The sequence below is a fragment of the Erythranthe guttata genome, chromosome 6, assembly GCF_056151865.1.
Source record: "Erythranthe guttata isolate IM_541 chromosome 6, IM_541, whole genome shotgun sequence".
Classification (NCBI taxonomy): domain Eukaryota; kingdom Viridiplantae; phylum Streptophyta; class Magnoliopsida; order Lamiales; family Phrymaceae; genus Erythranthe; species Erythranthe guttata.
Window position 1 is genome coordinate 11,851,379 of NC_142538.1, and position 22,535 is coordinate 11,873,913.

At 33.7% G+C, this 22,535-nt stretch overlaps 2 protein-coding genes and 1 pseudogene across 2 annotated transcripts; 1 reads left to right on the forward strand and 2 right to left on the reverse strand.

The window, feature by feature from the left end:
• The first annotated feature begins 4,562 nt into the window (after window positions 1-4,562).
• On the forward strand, window positions 4,563-5,812 carry LOC105951154 (pentatricopeptide repeat-containing protein At2g40240, mitochondrial). The gene is made up of 2 exons (XM_012974542.2): window positions 4,563-5,639; window positions 5,709-5,812. The coding sequence occupies exon 1, from the start codon at window positions 4,595-4,597 to the stop codon at window positions 5,567-5,569; it is 975 nt and encodes a 324-aa protein (XP_012829996.2). The 5' UTR covers window positions 4,563-4,594; the 3' UTR covers window positions 5,570-5,639; window positions 5,709-5,812.
• Window positions 5,813-15,425: 9,613 nt separating this feature from the next.
• LOC148770162 (uncharacterized) lies at window positions 15,426-18,748 on the reverse strand (annotated as a pseudogene).
• A 2,433-nt stretch (window positions 18,749-21,181) lies between these two features.
• LOC105951156 (uncharacterized) lies at window positions 21,182-22,084 on the reverse strand. The gene is made up of 3 exons (XM_088819856.1): window positions 21,862-22,084; window positions 21,642-21,755; window positions 21,182-21,515 (listed from the first exon to the last, which is right to left on the reverse strand). Exons 1-3 carry the CDS (start codon window positions 22,021-22,023, stop codon window positions 21,327-21,329), a joined length of 465 nt encoding a protein of 154 aa, XP_088675982.1. The 5' UTR covers window positions 22,024-22,084; the 3' UTR covers window positions 21,182-21,326.
• Window positions 22,085-22,535: the final 451 nt, after the last annotated feature.

The following is a 22,535-nucleotide window of genomic DNA, read 5'->3' on the forward strand; positions in this document are numbered from 1 at the left end:
TGTGGTAAAAAACTTCATGGATTATAAATTACAAGTGTACAGTATCGCATTTTGTAGAACAGTGATTCCAGATATCGATCCACAAGGACCTATAGATTCACATGCTGAGTAATGTAATTATATTATCGTTATATTATCTAGCCGATCGTAAATGGTTGAAATAGTGATTACCCCTAATAATTGACAACAAACAAAGTTGTGAACATGCAAATATAGAATAGACGTAAATGGAATAGCGACAACTCTTAACGGGAGGGTTTTGATTTAAAAAGGACTTCTAGGGTAAAATCCACCAATACATAATAAAGAAAACGATCTACAAACCCGTTATCTATTGCTAATTTTTTGCTCGTTAACCCATACACTGAAATATTCTAACCCCCGTCTCCAGTAAAGTTAGAGTCTACCCACAAGTCCGACGTCTCCGTTCAGAACCTGATATTAAGAGAGGATTAAGGTCAAGTCCTTAAGGGCTACCCGAGATGTATCACGTCTCCGTTTCCACAACCCAAACTATATTTTTCTAATTTCAAAAAAGAAATCATCTCTCAAGTTCATTCCTATTTAACATAAATCTGAGAGGTGATCAATCAATCCGAAGTATTTAATACAAGAAAACATAAACGAAATCAAAACACGACTAGATAACAAAAATTAAAATCGAAATCAATATATACAATGTTTCATTACCCTAGAAGAAAAATGTACTTAGTTCATCACAAACAGAGTATCAAAAGAATGTACACGAGAAATGAAGAATAAAACATAAAGAAAATTCTTAAGAAAAACCCGAGTCAAAACCCTTGTCGAAGAACTGTCGAAGAACTGTCGAAAAACCGAAGAAAAGTCGAAGAAGAAATGAGAATGAATGGCCCTTCATATTTATAATTAATGCAAAGCTTTCTCAAGAAGCTTTGCAAAACAAATATCTGAACTCGAAAACAGTGCCCAGATCGCGATACGGAGGTGTTGGATCACGATCTGGCGGCCTCGGGGAACTACCCACCGCCTTGCTAGATCACGGTATAGAAATGGTGTAATCGCGATCTGGGTCTGAAGCAACTGCACTGTGACACCCCCCCAGATCACGATACGGGAATGCTGGATCACGATCTGGGCCAGGAGCATAAAGCACACTGTGACAACCCCCAGATTGCGTTACACAAACTTTGTATCGCGATCTGGGACCTCTTGTTCACTCTTTTTGGGCTTGAAAATCGGTTTCGCTTTCAAATGGCTTCGACTCGACAAAAATAGCTTATCTTTATCTAAAATATGAATAAAAAAAGAAATGTATAATATGTTCAAATAAAGTCGAAAACTCGGACGAACGAAGACAAAAACTCGAAGATTCGATAAGTAAAAATAATGCAAAACGAACACTTATCAGAAGTCACGGTGATGTCTAGGTCTTAATGATTAATGGTGTACAACTATATCATAAAAACCTCTACTCAATTATTGGGAACCACTTAGAGATCTCTAGATTGAGGGAGTTTAGTGAACTCGTCAACCCACTTATGTATGCCGATGTCACAACACCTTTAACTGATGAGACGCAGTACACATACACTAAATGCTAGTCTCAAATGGAAAAGGTTGATATCTTCATTAGTGGCGTAACCCGTTGACTAGAAACTACGTTTAACAGTTACAATACTTAAATAATCTCATGATTCTACTAGATCTATTTATAGTACTTAAGTAAATGTAAGAACTATATCTATTCTTATGTAAGAGACAAAGATATAGAATGCCAAAATGTATTTATCATTAATACAAAATAGATTATTTACGAGTAGCGTGAGAAAACACAACAATTAGTTGGCTCTTCGGTCACCTACTCTCACAGGAATACGTTTCTTTTAACATTTGAAGACACCTCGAAAGAGGAGGAGGACGAGGACGAGGAGGAGAGAGAAGAAGAAGAAGAAGAAGAAAAAGAGAGAAGGAAAATGAGAAGAAGGAGAAGAAGAAGAAGAAGAAAGAGTAGACTAGGAAGAAGGAGAAGAAGATGAAAAGGAATAAAGAGAAGATGAAGAGTAAGAAAAAAATTAAGAAGAAGAAGAAGAAATAAATAGAGAAAAAAAGATAAATAAGAAGAAGAAGAAAGAAGAAGAAGAAGAAGAAGAAGAAGAAGAAGAAGAAGAAGAAGAAGAAGAAGAAGAAGAAGAAGAAGAAGAAGAAGAAGAAGAAGAAGAAGAAGAAGAAGAAGAAGAAATAGTAGACTAGGAAGAATGAGAAGAAGGGGAAGAGGAAGAAAGAGAAGATGAAGAGTAAGAAGAAAATTAAGAAGAAGAAGAAGAAATAAATAGAGAAAAAAGGATGAAGGAGAAGAAGAAGAAGAAGAAGAAGAAGAAGAAGAAGAAGAAGAAGAAGAAGAAGAAGAAGAAGGAGGAGGACGAGGAGGGGGTTTTATGAAGAATAAGGAGATGGGTGTGGGGGTTTTGTGTATGGTTTTAAAGAAAGAAAAATGAGATTTTTTATATTTGTGTGTTATTGATTTTCATTTAGGGCATTAATGTCATTATCTATTTATATCTATTTTTTATTTAGATGATATTGAAGTGATCAGAAACAATTGGTATTTGACATAGCCGCCCATTTGTCAAATTTGTTATTGTTTAGCATATATATATATATATATATATATATATATATATATATATATATATATATATATATATATATATATATATATATATATATATATATATATATATATATATATATATTATAGAATCGAAAAATATATGATGCAATAAAATAAGGTAATAGCAATGTAATTTGAATTTCACAAATATATATTTTTATGTTATTTGATAGATTTTTTTAATTACAATTTGTAATAGCGCGTGTATTTGCAATACTAATTCTATTAAGTGCAAGACCAAATTATATTTTTCAATGTACAAATACTATAATACCCTTACTTATTAAAAAATAAAATAAAAATTGATGCATACCATAAACTAAAAAATCACAAAATTATCCAAAAAATCACAAGACCAAATTCTCATATTCTCCATCTTCCAAAATCCACAAAAATCGTTCTCCTTCCTCTTCCATTATCCCACAAAACATCAACGTTTAATACCCTCAAAACTCAACAAACCTTACAAAGAACCCACGGAGGTATGCTATGTGTTTTTTAAGCTAGGTTATCGTTCTTGGAAACAAACTTCGCGCAGACGCGATTCGATATTTACATGTCAAATTTTACCTAAAAAATCGACATTAGGACGTCGAATTTTGCCCCCATAACTACACTCTTATATGTCTAAATAAGAGATTTGGGAAACAAGCTTATTTCAACATTTACATTGTCGAATTTCGCCCCAAAAAATTGACATTAAGATGTCGAATTTTGCCCTAAAATTCAACGCTCAGATTTCGAAATAAGAGTTTTTTGGGAAACAAGCTTATTTTGGCATCTAAGCGCATGTGCTTAGCTAAAAAACACATAAATGCATACCTTTGTGGGTTCTTCCACTGTATAATTTTCCGTTTTAGATGTCTTTTGACTCCATACTTGCTCTCTTTGTAGATTTGTTGAGTTTTGATGGTTTTGAATGTTGAGGTTTTGTGGGTTTATGGAAGAGGAGGAGAAAAGTTTTTATGGGTTTTGGAAGACGGAGAAGATGAAATTTGGTCTTGCGGTTTCATAATTTTTTTAGTTTATGGTATTGCATTAATTTGGTTTTTTTAACAAGTAGGGTATTATAGTATTTGTACATTGATTTGTTTAATTTTTGATCTTGCACATAATTGAACTAACATTGCCAGTAGCCGCAGCCTTTGTAATATCATTTAGTTAAACAATTATTTTCTTCTTTTTTTGGATGCCACACCGGGCACGATTACTAGTTATATTATATATAAGTCACTAAAACTAATATTCCTGCGAATGTGACAAAAAAATATTTTACTTGTATGTCCTTCAACTCATTTTATTTAAAGTACTTCGCATTGATTATTGAACATGACACTAAATGAATCTCGGAAATTGCGAGACACAAGAGTTCCAGACTTTTATGTTGCTTTTCTAAAACAATTTGAATTAGTAGAATCAGAGATCAGAGAGTTTATATAAAAACTTACTAGTTGTGTTTTTTTTTTATTTAAATCTCACTAATTAATATTTTACGCATATTTATAAATTTTACAACAAAATTTGAATCAATCCAATCAAAGCAAAAATGTGAAATTTATGGCAAAAAATACTGCCATCGATAGTAGAGTTCGTACAATGGTATCTAATGCAGTTGTTTACACCAATCAAATTAAAATTCCAAAAAATACAAAAAAAAATTATGAACATCGTAAAATGCGTTCAAGCTTTCTAATGCAACTTGAATCAGCGCAATCAGAATTCTAATTCTTTTATATAAGTTATGCTAAAAAAAAAGTAAATAATAATAATAATTTTTTTTCTTAAGTTAGTTTCTAGCTTTTAGCATTCCACACTTGATAAATGGGCTTACAACCGAACTTGGTTATAGAAAGAATCGGTGCAGCCCATTTCAGTTAAATTATAAGTAATTCTTCCAAAGAAAACTCACTCACTCACTCACTCAATTTAACCCTATTCAAAATGATACCTTTTCGCAGGCTCGATAAAAATTCCATAGTCGCGGCAGCAGCAGCTCCCATTTACAATGCCTTTTTTAGCACCCAAATTCCACCATCCTCCGCCCATTACGACGACTTGATCAACGCCGCCGGCAAACAAGGAGACTTCGCGTCTGTGCGCCACCTCCTCTCCAAGCGATTGAGCCAAGGATGCCTCAACACCAGCAAAACTTTCAAGTTCATCGCCACAGATGTATCCGTACTCGACGATCTCTTGCTAAATCTCGCCGCCATCGACGATTGGTTCGCCAAAAAACACGCGCACGACTCCTTGGTGGCTCAACTCGCCAATCTGCACCGCACGGCAGAGGCCCTGCGCGTGGCGGAGATCATGGGCAGGAAGAACTACGGCGCCACGGCGGCGACATTCAACCCAGTACTCAACGCCCTGGCTAAAAAAAAGGACATGTTAGCCGCTTGGCGCGTGGTTGATGCGATGCGCGCGTGCAATGTCAACCCCAATACAACGTCGTTCAACTACATTCTGACGGCGTACTGCTTCACCGGTGACGTGGCGTCGGCCGCCGACACGCTGGTGAAAATGGAAGAGGAAGGGATGAAGGCCGATGCAATTACGTACGACGCTCTGGTGCTTGGCGCGTGCAGGGCAGGGAAGGTGGAAGGAGCAGTGGCGGTGATGAGGAGGATGGTGGATGATGGTGTGGTGGCTCTGTTTTCCACCCATGGACACATTATAAAGGAGATGGTGGGGTGTGGATATTATGCGGCCGCCGTGGATTACGTGAGGATGTACGCCGGTGGAGATGAAAGATTGGATGCCGAGAATTTTGGGTATCTTGCGAGGCGATTTAAGAATGTGAAAAGAATTGCAGAGGCTGAGTCTGTGGTAGTGGAGATGGAGAAAAGGGGTTTACAAATTGATGATGGATTGAAGGATTTATCGCCAAGTTTCCTTTTAAGAGATACTGAAAACTAATTTGATGTATTTCTTTGATATAAGGTGAAGAAGAAGAAAAAGTTGTAGTAGATAAATTTCAAGGTATTTAGTATTTCCAAAAAAAAAATTTGAACTTGAGTTTTCCATAAGTTTTGATCTGTTTATAAAATGTATACAGTTAAGCTTTGGTAGTTATTGTCTTTTTGATGAACTTATATCAAAAAAGTTTGGGTGTTGTAACTTTTTAAAGCCACATTAAAAAAAATAAGTACATATATCAAATGTAGAGAAGATATAAATTGAAAAATATTTGTAGAATACAAATAAATTCAAGGTGTTATGGCATAGGCCTGCACTCACTCAGCCAACTGTCTCATTTGGATGAGAGAACAAGGCATTCATCAGCCAACTGATCCTGGTAAGCACTTGAGCTGGTTCAACAATACTGTGTCCCTTTACCAATTAACCGAATGAGTAGAATGCCTAGCTTTCGTTACCACACTCACTGGTCCCCGAGCAAGTATGGTTTGGCCTATTGCCTGCGGGCAGCATCCGGTTCTTTAGCCAGTTCGCAAAAGTTTTCGTAAACCAATTTTCCAGTTCAAAGAAGTGCAAAAAGACTTTGTTATCCATGTTTAGTATCAAGCAGAAGGAGCAGAAAAGTCTGCGAAGTTACGTCAAACGCTTCAATCCGGCAATACTCGAGGTCCCCCTCACCACGGACGAAGTGGTGATGGCCGCTCTGTATCAAGGACTTTGAGAGGGAATTTTTTTCGAGCACTGGCACTGGAACCTTTGCCTGATTTTGATGATTTGTTAAATCGCTTCTCCAGATTCATTAACTTGGAGGATGCTCAACCGCTGGAGATGGAAGAGTTCAGCTTGATTGCAGTACCTCAGCCAATCAAGAGTCGCAAGGGATGGGAGATCGGTTTGCCACGCACCACGTCCGCCACCAAACGATCAGAGGATACACGAGGACCTCGATATCACTCTTATCAACCATTGACAACTCTGTTTTCCAACATACTCTATTAAATCGAGAGGCGAGCGGATTTACGATGTCCGCATTTTGCGCGAATTGAACCTCGGCGAAGCGCTGTTTTGATGATGTTTTGTCGTTTCCATAACGAATACAGGCACGAGACGGATGCATGCTCTCACTTGAAAGATGAGGTGGAAAGGCTCATACGCGATAACAAGATAGCTGATTTCGTGAAATTGGACCCACCACATGGGTAGAAGCGAGGTGCCCATTTCGGAAACCATGGAGACCGCCCCCACCACCACCTCCTAGAAAAGGATACATTCATATGATATCCGGAGGATTGACGAGCTAGGTTACATAGACAAGGGAACGGGGACACGGCGACATGCGGACACGGACACCGGGAAACCTTTAACAAAAAAAAGTAGGACACAGGAACGTGGAAGATACGTGTAAATATTGAAAATATAGGGGTCTATTTCTAAATTATTAAAATATTTATTTTTACAATATTAAAATTTACATAAATATATTTATTCAAATACTATTTCCATTTTCAACCTTAAATTAGCAAAAAATTATAGATTAGGAGCTAGCATATGGTGTAGCCATTTTCACATCATACTAAAAATTAAGAAAACAATCAAAATAAATATAATAAACAAAACGATGTTCAGCTAATCAAAATAAATTATCCAATACGTAATAAAATATTGCTTTTAAATTAAAAATAATAATAAAATTGAAGGAGCATTTTTCATCTCTTCCTACTTTTCAGTCGCCTCATCTTCAGTAAAAAGTACGGCCTCTAACTTTGGCTCATCTAAGAAAGGTTGGCAATTTCAAGAATTCCTGTATCTTCCATATTTCTAAATTCATCCCCACCAACGTCCCACATCTTTGTCTTTTCATCATGGTATTGGGAAGTACCTCTAGACAAAAGACGAAGGTTGGTATGAACGAATACTAAATCCTCTGCTCTTTTAGGAGTTAATCTATTCTATATCTATATCTATCTATCTATACATATTATAAAAGTGTGAATGTAGTTGGTGTTTCTTCCCTTTTTTGTACGTACAAAAATACCCCCACAAAATATACTTCAAAATCATCTTTCAAGGGCAATAATATAATTTACAGTAATGCTAATAATTAACGTTTTATCATTCATTGTATTAAAATTAAAAATGGGACACCGAAAATATCATGCATTTATAATACAAAATATAAACCATCACGCAATATTAATTCAATTCGTGAGAAGAAATTCATATATTTTTATAAACTGCCACTTCAATACAAGAAACCCAAAGTCCTTTATGATTTAATTAAAAAATTGCAACTTTAAGACAAAAAATCTAAAATTTCTAATATAATTTAATTAAGTCAAAATTAGCAAGAACCCCCGATCTAGAAAATGTAGTTAAGGAAATACCCCCTAAAAAATAATTAGAGAGAACCCCTTTAGCTTCCAGCCAAGTAATATTTTCATAATTTCAAAACTACCCTTATTTGATTATATATTTTAACCATAATTATTTATCATTTTTTCAGATCTTTTTTTTTTCCTTAAAGAGCCCCTTTAATTAAAAAGATGCCAACTCGGGAGCCATGTTTCATTCCTTTCATTTCTCTCCCAGTTCCTAAACCCTAGAGTTTGGGTAAATAGATATGCTTAACAGATAATTGAAGGAACAGATCCTTCTAATCAAAACTGAAATCAACCTATGTTAATAAAGTTGGTAAGTTATTTTGCTTATATTTCATACTTTTCCCTTCGAAAATTAATTTTTTTTTTTAAGAATTTATGAAATTAAAATATCTTTATTATTTTATAATATAAAAAGGGTAAAATTCATTTTGCACCCCTGTACTATGCGAAATGTATCATTTACCTCCCTGAAGTATAAAAGAACATCAAACACCCCTATTTTTTATGGTCAGTGGTCAAACTTTTAACGGTGTTAAATTTGAGCGAGAAATGACTCTTTTACCCTGTTTTATGTAGGATATAGTCCCTAATTGTTTTGGAGTTTATATTTGTGGATTTTTAATGATTTTTAGCGTTCATTTAAATTGAGATTTTTTGCCGATTTTAGTGTTTGATTTTAGGGGTTTTCAATTTTATTTTTTGGGGTATTTTGCCATTGTAATATGAAACTTTTTTTTTATTTGCAATTGATCTCTCATAAGGTTTTATTTCAATTTTAGGGTTTCTTTTAGATTTCAGGGCTTTTCAATTTTTTTTATGGGTATTGCATTCATGATCTGCAAAGCTTCATTCTAATTGGTCCGACTTTTCAATTTTTTATGCATAAAGAAAACAGAAAAAGTTGAAAAGTGTGAAAAAAAAATGACTGAATGAAGTGAAATAAAAGGGTTGAAAAGAGAGAAAAATCTGGTGAATAATGGCCAAAATTAAGCAACTTATATATAGAGATTTTTTGGGGTATATTCGTCAAAAAAAAAAAAAAAAAAAAAAAAAAAAAAAAAAAAAAAACTAACAACTCTTAGCAATACCCGGTCAAAAGGTTTGACTAACGGAATTAGGAAAAAAACTAACGGTAGGGGGGTGTTTGATGTTTTCAATACATCAGGGGGTAAATGATACATTTCGCATATTAAAGGGGTACAAAAAGAATTTTACCCTATACAAAATATATAAAATTAATAAAATATATAAACGGGTTGGATACAATGTGTTTAAGAGTGCATATGTTCAAAATCCGTACCCGCTACAGGTGAAATTTAAAAAAAAAACCGTACCCGCCCATTAGCAAACGGGGCAGGGCGGGGCGGTTTAAATTTCCATCCTTAATTTCAATTTTGATGGATGAGATACAATCATTATCAAAAAATAATTATGTTTAGATGATTTTGCTTTACAGTGACAATATCAGTTTTTTCATAAATCAACCTAAAATCCAAACAACGTAGTCTCATATTTAGGAGACAACATCATTTTGTCACATAAATAGAAAATTGAGAGGGAAACTCTGGGGAAATGATTTTTTTTCTGAATAAATAGAAGGGAACGAAATTAGATGAATTATTTTTAATGACGAATTAGTCTTCGTCACAAGACAAAATGAATTATGAAATATTGGATATCGACCCAATAGAAGTAAAATTTGTCGTAACAACAGTACACAAGAATCCCAGAAATCACCGCGTTGTTTCTTGTGACAAATTATTATAATTGTCATATAATCACATTTTATGTGACATATGTAGTTGTATCCCGTAAAGTTTCTGGTTATGTACAACTTTTTATTTTTCACAATAGCGTGTTATTACTGTGACAAATTTGTCACAAGATGATTTTTGTTTTGTAGTGGTTTAACTTATCTCATCTCATATTCTACTTCGTCTATTTAGTAAAATCGTAAATCACGTGCTTAGCACGTGGTACTTACTAGTCATTCTAAATGAATGAATAAAGGAATAAGTACTCCAAAACCTTTCACAACAAGAGGAGGTTGTCCAAGAACCCCAAACGCTAATTGTTGAAGCAAAGGAAAAGTTGAACCATAGCATGGCCACCACTTTCTAGGCTCAATATAAAATCTACTGCCAATAGAATCTGGATCTCCAAATGCCCCACTCTTGATAGAAAAATAGGCAAATTCATCATTGGCCTTTGCACGATCCTCTTCGTTAGCGAACATTCTTTTAAAATGTTCGCTATTTTGTCAATTATATTACTTTTTTAAAATGTAAATTTTATTAAATAAAATAATACAATGCCTAATTAGTAGGTGTTAGAGATATTATATTATAGAACTCTCCTAATATTAGGATTCTAGTATGATTCGGTTACCTAGATTAGTTAGGATTTAGTTACCTAGTCAAACTCTATTACCTTACAATATTTCTCTATATATATTCCATGTAATCAACCCATAACATAACGGGGGTTTCTATTACGTATTATTATTTCTCTCTTTCTCCTATTCTATTCTTCCTTTATGGTATCAGAGCACCAGGTTTAGGTTTTTTTAACCTAGCCGCCTTTCTTCTCCATGGCGGTGAAAACCTAGCCGCCTTTCTTCTTCATGGCGGTGACCACCCAATTTTCTCCCTCCCCGGTGGTGGTACTCTAATATTTTTTCTTTTTCTATCTTTTTCACGCACATCACCCGAATTTTCTCCCTCCCCCGGTGGTGCATCTTCTTTATCTTTTCTTCTTCTTCCTCTTTTCTTCTCCATGGTCTAAAACCTAGCCGCCGCCTCTTCTTTTCTCCATGGCCGGCGAACACCACACAATCTTCTTCCCCCCTCTCTCATCTCTTCTCTCTATCTCGATAAAACAAAACAAAAAAAAAAGTTGCTTATTTTTCTCTCACCCGTTATTATTATTATTATTTTTGTTTTATCAATTGGACAGATATTTTCACAGAGGAATTCTCTAGCGTTGTGTTTCGCGGTTTCTGTCCAGTCTTCACTTTTGAGTTTATTCGTTCTGACTGCGGGAGCGTGCTAGCAAGTGATTGTCCAGTCTTCACGTTCGTCACGTTTCGACTGCGGGGGCGTGTTAGAGATATTATATTATAGAACTCTCCTAATATTAGGATTCTAGTATGATTCGGTTACCTAGATTAGTTAGGATTTAGTTACCTAGTCAAACTCTATTACCTTACAATATTTCTCTATATATATTCCATGTAATCAACCCATAACATAACGGGGGTTTCTATTAGGTATTATTATTTCTCTCTTTCTCCTATTCTATTCTTCCTTTAGTAGGAAATACTTTCTCTCTCCAAATCCATTAGTTTATTTAATTTGTTTTGATTGAATAACTAGTAAAAAGTTTTAATAATTAACCAACATAAAATACAATAATAATATCACCAATGAGGGTGACATCCGGTGCCACATTAGGTTTTATGTCACTATGAACATTTGGAAGATCATAATTTTATGGATGTGGAGAGAAAACAAATTAAATATTAAAGGATTCGAAGAGAAAAAATATTTCCTAATAATTAGACATTTTATAATTTTTATTTAATAAAATATAGATTTTAAAAAAGTAATATAATTGACAAAATAGTCCTTTATTTATAACTTATGCAAGAAAATACTAATTTCTTAGGTTAATTAATTAATTTGGTATTATTTTATATTTAATTATAAAACAAATTACATAAATAAATGAAGAACAAAATTTAAATTACAACATAGAACTAAATTAAAATTATGGGTAAATTACAAACACCCCCCTGAGGTATGGTCAAATTACAAAAAACCCCCTCTTGTTTGGGTAATTACATCTACCCCCCTCAACTATGATTTTTTCTTACCTTTATGGTGCCAAATTCAACATAGTCATCTAGATTCCGTGAAATGTGCTCTAGTTTGTACTCTTTGTGTAAAAAATACAGTTTCCGATGCACCGCAAACTGATATATACAAGCTAAAAATCACATATTATGGTCATCTTGCTTCATAATGTAGAGTTTGAATGGGATAAAACGGGTACAAAAGTGATAATATTCCATATAATCTCGAAGATTCCACTAAATTTGATGAGTTGAGGGGGGTGGTTGTAATTATCCAAACAAGAGGGGTGTTTTTGTAATTTGGTCATACCTCAGGGGGGTATTTGTAATTTACCCTAAAATTAAAGTTCAATTAAGTATTACAATTTAACAACAACAAAAAGAATTAAGGATAAAAAAACAGCTCAACTACAGCCGTTTGAGATAAACGAAATCAACTGCTCTTAAAATGCGTCATAAATGCGTCATTGTGAGTGACGTGTAGATCTTGTGTGGCAGGTCTGTCATTTTGCCTTTTAAGAGTCGTCGGATTGTACAGTTTAAATCTGGCTGTTCCATTTAGAAGACAAAAGGGGACGGCGGGCCGTTGATCAAAGTCCAATCTGACGGCTGTTGTTCAAAATAACGCTTTATTGTAGTTCTGAAATAATCCCAAAAACCACCCCATTTTTCGAAAAAATTGGCTGTATTATTGTAGAAAAAAAGTTGGCCGTTGCTCCCCGGGCTTTGGTAATGGCAGGGGTGTTTTATAGCTAAACACCTTTTGATCCAACTTAAACACATAATGACAATCCATCGATGCTGGTTCAAGTAAGCAAAAGATTTATCTGTTTCATACCAACTGTGTTTCTTCTATTTCTGATGGTTATGAATTCTAATCATTGAAGAAGATAAAGAGCATAAATAACAAGTCCTTATTCTTAAAATATTACACATTAGAGCAAACAACTATTTATTTAACACATGGTCAAGGCTAAGTAGGATGGGATGGAGTCCCGACACAGTCCTAATTTAACATGTCCACCAGCAACCCAAACGAGACCATTACGATTTACGTGGTAGTCATATTTGTTTGCAACTCGATTAATGCAATGACACGGACTAACTCAATGAACTCAGAATAGGATGCTCGTTAAAAGACAAAATTCCCTTTATTTTAAGATATTACAAATTTATTCAGGATGCAATTATGTATGTATGACCATGCAGCCTCGTTTTTGTCTCTGAGAAACTTACGAGTACCATTAATTTTTTTTTTTTTTTTTTTTATCATCAATCAAATCGGAAGGGAAGCTCTATTTTGTTTAATTTCTCAAGTTGTAATAAAAACTAGGGGCTCTTTGACATAACCCCCATTACTTTTTTTAATGGGGATAGGCCCAAAATATTTTAGACCATTTGAGAAAAGCCCATGATCCAATTCAGCCATTGTGTTTCCCAGCTTTACCCTCGCCCGCCACCTCATCACAGCTGGGCACGCGCTCCAGCTTTTTTTTTTTTTTCCTTTTTTTAATCGACTATGAAGCATAGTCGATTAGTCTTAAAACGACTATGCTTCATAAGTCAATTAAGGAAATTCTTTATTTTTTTAACTTTTTTTTTGTTTCTAATTTTGTTTTTAAAATTTTTTTTATTGTTTTAATTTTTTTCTCTATCAGGTTCATTAATGGATAGTCGATTAAAAATTTAACTACTAAAAATAACAAATCACAATTAAAAAAAATACAAAATCAATTATATTTAAGAAAAAAATACAAACATTGTAATTGATTTATACATTGGAATCAATTAAAAAAAAAAATAAATAAATAAATAACAACTAGAGTCGGTTAACCTTAATCGACTACTGAACATAGTCGATTAAGCCTTAATCGACTATTGAACATAGTCGATTAAGCCTTAATCGACTGCTGAACATAGTCGATTAAGCCTTAATGCTCTTCTGCCACGCTCCCACCAACCCAACATCCAAAAAACGCCGCAATAACCATCACTACCACACACACATACGCCACCGCCAGCAGATCCATCGCAATCTTCCACCCAAAACCGCCGCCGCCAGAAGACCCATCGCAATCCTCCACCCAAAACCGCCGCCACCAACAGACCCATCGCAATCCTCCACTCAAAACCGCCGCCACAACCATCATTACCATCACCATCCACGCACACATACGCCGCCGGTAGCAGACCCATCGCAATCCTCCACCCAAAATCGCCGACAGTAGCAGATCTGTTGCTCAGAGATGAGCCTTGTGGAGTGTAGAAATTTGTATCGTGGCTCTCGTCGTCAGAGGACGACATCGGCGGCGGCGAGTTTATGATCGGCGGTGGTGGGGGAGGCTGCTTCATCAGCGGCGGCAGGGGCTGGAGGTCGGGGCTGGGTCTGTAACGGTTGGATTTGTGTGTGTAATTTGTGTGTGTGTGTGTTTGTGTGTGTGAGAGAAAGAGGAGAGAGATAGAGAGAGAGAAGAGATAAGAGTGAGAATGTGACGTGGGTTTGTTGGGGGAAGAGGCCACAATGGGGCAACTTAGTCAATGGCTATAATTTAGGGGTAATAAGGGTGGTTTGGGAATTATTAAAGAATATTTGGGTAGAATATTAGGTAAGGGGTTTTCTCTAATTATTTTTGGAAGGGGGGTTTCTTAACTTATTTATCTAGATGAGGGGGTATTGCTAATTATCCCTAAAAACTAAGCATCTAGATTTTCACTAATTAAGAGCATCCCCAGTGCGGCTCTCCAAACACATTTTTGTGTCAGAACATTAGTAATCTCCAAAATTTGGAGAGCATGAGTGCTACAGTGGGAGGAATTGTGGATCCACGTGGCTCTCCAAATTGGAAGACTCTCTACTGTGCTCGCCACAGTTAACACACAACTTAACAAGCAAATGGTGGGACCATGTGTTCTCTTCCCATTTTTTTTTATTGTTTTCTTATTTCTTTACATTTCCATTCTTTCAAATAATAATAATAAAAAAAACAAGCTTTGTCAATCAATGTATTACATTTATGATAATTTCAATAATATTTTTAATATGATAATAAAATGACATAAAGTTAATTAATTCCGTAAAACTGCATTGTACATTTAATTAAAAACTAATTTTAAAATATGTTATGTGGTTAGTACTATTTATGCTAATTCATGTTGTTTATAATTAATTCAGAATATTTTATTTTGATTATTATTATTTGAAAAGAAAAAAAAGGTTTTATTATTTTGTTTATTATTTATGTACATGTTTTAAAATATAATTAAATTTTAAAAAAACTTTGCAATGTTATAATGTAATTAATTTAAACATTATAAAAGATTAGATAAGATAAGATGACATAATTTAAAAATTAAATTAATAAAGAATCATATCAGATTTACTAATTAAATATATAAATTTTGATTTTTGTTTTAATTTTTATGTTAATAAATGATTGTTATTTGTAAATAGTTCATAACTTTTAACATTGTTTGTTTTTAATATTTAATATTTTTGATTTTATTACTTACTTATTTGTAATAATTTGGTTTTAAGAATTAATTAAGAATATATCAATTTATAAGAATATTTTATTATACTACATAAATTAAGCTAATTTTATATTACAATGAATAGATAAAATGTCATAAATTAAGCTAATTATATATTGCAATTATACCAATTCGAGGATTACAAAATAAATTACGGATACAAACAGACAAAAGTAAAGAAATTACAACTCACGTATGAAAATAAGACAACATTGAAAAGTACATTATTTAAGCCTCCTCATCTCCAAAGATATTCCACAAATGGTTTGTAAGATCAGATCTCAAGACTTCATTGGTTCGGCGATTGCGAATTCGACCAAGACGCGCCGAGATGTGAGACACAAGAATTGATGGATCTCGACCATATTCGGGAGGAAAAATATTTTCTTCTGGCAAAGGTTTCCATACGTCGTATTCAGTTTCTCGTTCATCTTCTATAATCATATTATGAAGGATAATACAAGTTTTCATTATGTCACATAGATCTGTTTTTTACCAATAGCGTACAGGCCATTGTGTTATGCCCCATCTAATTTGTAACACACCAAATGCACGTTCTACATCTTTTCGGACAGCCTCTTGTTTTCGAGCAAATAATTTTTCTTTTGAAGTGGTAGGATGAGGAATCGTTTGAATGAGAGTTGCATACTTGGGGTAAATACCAACGGTTAAGTAATATCCCATTGTATATGAATGGTCATTCACTGTATAATTAATTGGAGGCGTTCTACCATGTATGAGTTGGTCGAATAGTGGAGAATGATCTAAGACATTAATATCATTATTACCACCTGCCATGCCAAAAAATGAATGCCAAATCCAAAGGTCTTGGGATGCAACTGCTTCTAGAATTAAAGTCGGATGTGTGTCATGCCAAGCAGTTGGACAATTTTTCCATTCCCAATGCATACAATCTAAAGAACCAAGCATACTTGGAAATCCTCGCGATTCACCTTCTTGAAGTAAACGAGCAATATCATATTCGTTTGGTGAGCGCATGTATTGTTCCTCGTACAATTCAATTATCGAGGAACAAAATATCTTTAATGTCGTTGATGCAGTCGTCTCCCTAATCTTGAAATATTCATCACAATGATCTGCAGAAAATTCATAAGCAAGTATACGAAGTGCAACAGTTATTTTTTGAATAGAGGATACACTACAAGAAAGTTCGCATTTGGCTACAACGAATTTTGTTGAGGAAACTATATAATTTCGTTGCTAATTCCATTCGCAACGAAAATAAGTCGTTGCTAGCTTTGTTGTCTTTTATTTGTTACGGAAAGTTCGGGGCAACGAATTAAAAGTTGTTGCCAATACATTTAGTTTGCACAACGAATTCATGTCGTTGGCAAATATTTTTCGTTGCCTATACATTTAGAATGCACAATGAATATATTTTGTTGGCAATTATATATCGTTGCCAATGTATTATGTATACACAACGAATTTATTTTCGTCGCCAATAGTAACGAATTTATTTTCGTTGCCAACGAATTTATTTCATTGCAAAATTATGGTCCGGATTTTTATCGAAGCCGGACCCACGTCCGCCAACCCGACCCACATCCATTGGACCATCGCCAATAGTATACACAACGAATTTATTTTCGTTGCCAACGAATTTATTTCATTGCAAAATTATGGTCCGGATTTTTATCGAAGCCGGACCCACGTCCGCCAACCCGACCCACATCCATTGGACCACCGAGCCAAGCCGGACCCACATCCATAGGACCACCGAGCTACTTCGGAATATGAATAGTTGGGCCGAACTCACGACCGGCCCAACGGGCTGATAAATGTTAAATATATGAAAATATGACAATGGTAAGAATTGAACCCTGGTTGATTTGAAGTTAGAGCCCCTTCAAACCGCTGGGGCAACATTATATTCTGCAAATTGGCTGAAAATAAATTTATAAAAACTAAATAGACAAGGAAAAATGTTTAATATAGTTATATAAATAAATAAAATTTTTTATCATATTTTATTTTATATATAATAATAATAATAATAATAATAATAATAATAATAATAATAATAATAATAATAATAATAATAATAATAATAATAATAATAATAATAATAATAATATATTCAATAATTAAAAAAAAAAATAGTTGGTTTGTAAACTGGAAACGATTATATTTTGTTGCCAAATCACTTGGAACATTTACAAACGATTATATTTTGTTGCCAAATCACTTGGAGCATTTACAACAAAATATTTCGTTGTCTTTTATCACTTATTGACAACAAAATAAATTTGTTGTCGTTGTATATGTATTTACTACAATTTTATATCGTAGCAAAAAGAAACACTCTTTTGCAACAAATGAAGTTGTTGTCTTACATTAAATTCGTTGCGAAATATATATGATACTATTTACAACAATAGTTTTCGTTGCCTATGAGATTCAAAGGCAACAAAAATTTCTTGTTACAAAAAGGTTATTTTTTAGCCACAAATACTATATTTCGTTGTTAAAATATAATTATTGGCAACGAAATTAATTTCGTCCACAAAGAAATTGTTGCCTATTTTACATTTTCTTGTAGTGATAGACCAAGGCGGCCAATAGCATCTCTCTTTCGGATGAAGTATGAGTTATGATTTTCAAGATCATTCGAGATACGAAGAAATAACTCTCTACGCATCCTAAAACGCCTGCGAAAAAAATCAGGTGGATAAGTGCAATTATCAGAAAAATAGTCATCCCATAATTGTTGATGACTTTTTTCACGATCACGATTAATATACCGTCGACGGGATGATTGGTCTGTATATGCTTGATGTATTATTGGAATACAATTAAGCATATTTTGAGTCTCTCTCCTCATACGAATGGAAAAAAGCTCTTCATCCTCCGAGGATGTGGATGAAGAACTTGATGATTGAAACAATGTGGACTCATCTTCTGGAAACCATCCAGATGAAGAAGCCATTCTATTTTTTATTTAATAGAACTTTACACATGAAGAAACTATTTATAATGAGTTTAAACTGGTTTGGATGGGGAACAAGGCCATGTGGAAAATCATTGAGTGAATTAATTTCTTGGGAACAAGCCATGTTTTTTTTTGGCAGGGATAAGATGAAGTGCTATCATAGTGGGTGAATTATTTTGTTGCAGAGATATGGTTGATAGTGATTAAATTGATTTTTTGCAGCGATAAGATATTGATTAAATTCATTTTTCGGGAAAAGTGTTATCATATTGGCTGAATTATTTTGTTGCAGAGATAATGGTAGATAGTAATTTAATTTTTTGCAGGGATAAGATATTGATTGAATTGATTTTTCGAGAAAAGTGCCATGATTTTTGCAAGGATAAGATATTTATTAAATTGGTTTTTCGGGAAAAGTGTTATCATAGTGGATGAATTATTTAGTTGCAGAGATATGGTTGATAGTGATTAGATTGATTTTTTGCAGGGATAAGATATTGATTAAATTCATTTTTCGGGAAAAGTGTTATCATAGTGGCTGAATTATTTTGTTGCAGAGATATTATTTTGTTGCAGAGATAATGGCTGAATTATTTTTCGAGAAAAGTGCCATGATTTTTGCAGGAATAAGATATTTATTAAATTGGTTTATCGGGAAAGTGTTATCTTGGATGAATTATTTTGTTGCAGAGTTAATGGTAGATAGCAATTTAATTTTTTGCAGGGATAAGATATTGATTGGATTGATTTTTCCAGAGATAAGATATTGAGTGAATTGTTTTTCGAGAAAAGTGCCATGGTTTTTGCAGGGATAAGATAGTGTGTATATTATTTTTCGGGCTAAGTGTTATGATAATTGGTGGATTATTTTTCTCCACTATAAATAGTAGTCTTATATTGATGATGAAAACTCACAAATTCACCTTCATTTTACATCTAAATCATGGATCCATACAAATATTTCAATCCTAATATGCATCCACTGTATAGTCAGCCACTAACACTAAATGAGTCTCAAACATTTAATCCTTATTCTACCAATTCACAATTTTCACAATTTCCATTTAATCCTTTTGTTTTTGCAAGTTCAACTCAAATTCCAACTCAAGAGCAAATGCAAACCCCACATACATCAAGCAAGAAGAGTTCTAGAGGACAAGGACAAAGAGAGCGACAGCCAAACTGGACTATACAAGAGGATGAAGCATTGTGTAAATCTTGGTTACATATTTCTGAAGATGCAGTAGTCGGTACAGATCAACAGAGAGGGAGGTTATGGGACCGAATTAGAATGGAATTCATAAACAACTTAAAACAAGATGTTGGCAGAGATTCAAATGGGCTAATGAATCGGTGGTCGACCATTCAACAAAGCGTTAGCAAGTTTTCGGGATACCTCAGTGTGATTGAACGAGCTCGTATAAGTGGATACAATGCCGAAGATAATATAAGTAAATGGAAAAAAAATTACGTTTCATTCACTTATATATATATATATATATATATATATATATATATATATATATATATATATATATATATATATATATATATATATATATATATATATATGTATTTACAAATTTTTTTAAGTCAAGTATTTATATTTCAAGTTTTATCTGTAGATGGGAGCAGCAACAAAATTATATTTTGAGAAAGAAAATCATCATTTTAAGTGGGAGACTTGTTGGCTAATTCTGAAGGACACTTCAAAATGGTACCGTCATGTCAACGACCAACGAGAAAAACAGAAAAGAACTTCTCAAAGAAAAAGGACATAAATTAATTTGGATGATGATGATGACGTTGGAGAGTCCTCCAATGCACAAACTCCATCAACTGAGCAATCCACCCCTACTGTATCCACCCCTACTGGGACTCCAACCTCAGTTAGCCTTGATGATGAAGATGGATTATCTAATCACGACTCAACTGGACTAGTACGTCCTGATGGTCGCAAAATTGTAAAAGGTCCTACAAAAAAGAAGAAAAGTCTTCCTTCCATGGACTTATTTGCAAAGGAGTTCGCTAATATGAGGAAAGAAACATCAAGTCAGTTCGAAGAAGAAGCCATTAGAAGAACTGCAAGAGAACAACAAAAGTTACAAGCCAAAATGGAAGCAAAACAAATGAGGCTACAAGCTCAAAAAGAAACCGAGCAGATGAGAATTGCAGCAATGCAAGAACAAGAAAAGAAACGATTTGAGAAAGACATAATGATGATGGATCCCGAGTCATCACCTACACTTGAGGGTAAAAAATGGATTATTGATCAACAAACTTGGATCCTTGAACAACAAAGAGAAAACATAAGTCGTGCACGAAAAAGTAAGTCAACATTCACAGATCTTAATAATTAATTTCCTAGTATTCTCGTATTTTTTTTTTGTTTATGCCTATAGTTGGAGGGATGTTCCAACATTTTTATGCTAATTATTTATAATATTTTGTGTTTTTATTATTTATGTTAATTTATGTTATTTGTAAATAACTCACAACATAATTTAAAATTATAAAATATTAGATAAGATGGCGTAAAGGAAAAATTAAATTAATCAAGAATTATATCAAATTTATCAACTAAATATATAAATTTTGAAAATTTATTTTTTAAATTTTAGTTATATCAGAATTATTACCAAAAATCAAGAATTTTAATAATCAAGAATTAGATTTGATTATATCAAAATATATACTTATTTTTAATTATATCAGAATTATATAATATTTATATTAATAATGAATATTTTATTATAATTTAATATTTGGAGAGCTATTTTAGAGAGGGCCAAAATGTACCCATTGGAGCAAAAATTAATTTGGAGAGTGTGTAAGAGGGATAGAGAGGAGTTTAAGTAGGATGAATGTTGGTATGTGGCATGTGGACCCCATAGTTTGGAGAGCTCCATTGTGGATGCTCTAAGCAACTATTATATATAAATGTATATGAAAAAGAGAGCAAACCACTATTGGCTATACTAATTAAAGAAGGTAATTAATTACCTATGTCCACAAGACATGTAATAATACATCGGCATGTCAAACTGCAGCTTCATCATCGATATCAACAAATTGTATATTAGTTCCTATGATTCCGTCGAAGATAGATGCTTTGAAAGGTACGGGGTCGGAATCATCAAGCTTCGCCGTAAAGTTCAAATACAAATACGCACCCGCATTAGCAATTCCAAATAATTTTATCAGCTCCACCACCCGGTATTTTTCCGACTGAAACATGAAAAACAAAAAAAAAAAAAAAAGTACTAACAAAATTAATAACTGAATTTCAACCCAGGATGTAAGACAAAATAAATAAGTCTAAAGGAATTTAAAAAAAAAAAATAAAGGCCATACCTTATCTTTGTTATAGAAATCAATTGCTAACTTGACCATAGATTGGAAATATTGCAGACCATTGGGCTCACCAGATCCAGGGTTATCTCGATCATAAAAGAGTATGCCACATCCCTAAATTATTAATTATAGATAGGGCAGATGAATTATTTGTTAGAAAAAAAAAATAACAAAAACAGATGAAAATTAAGGAAATTAAGAAAAGTGTTGGGTAATGTACACAATCATTGTCTGAGTCGTATTCATATTCATCTCCCTCAAATTCCTTCTCAGAATATTGCGAACCCATCTCTCTCTCTCCGATCTCCGTAGCAATCTCTCTCTTTCCCATCTCAGCAGTAGCAATCTCTCTCTCTCTCTCTCCGATGATCTCCGTAGCCATCTCTCTTTTCGCCCACACAAAGTCGATCGTACTGAAAACCGAAGCCCTATTGGTTTCTCTTTCATATTTGTTTCCTTTTTATAGCCTCACCTGTGGGGTCGGTTTCGTGGATTCTTCTCGTGACCTATTAAGGTTATTACACTTTTCGCCCGGTACTATTTCACTATATTAATTTTAGTCCCCATATCTCTTTAGATCACTTTTGGTCCCTAAATATAGTCATTTTATTAGAGCACATATCTAATTAGGCTCTTCACAAATAAGCTCATCAATGGGTACTTATAAAGAGATCCAGACAATAAATTCTTTTACAAAAAGTCTATACATGGTCCAATTTTTGTAAAAGATTAAAATATCCCCTCATACTTTAATATGCTCCAATTTCATCATTTAATTTAATCTAACCTCAATTTGACCCCAAATTTTACAAATTATTCAATTTTGACTCAATTTGTCCACCACCAGTTTCCGGCGTTAACTTTTTCGATTTTCTTTTTCTTTCTTTCTTTCTT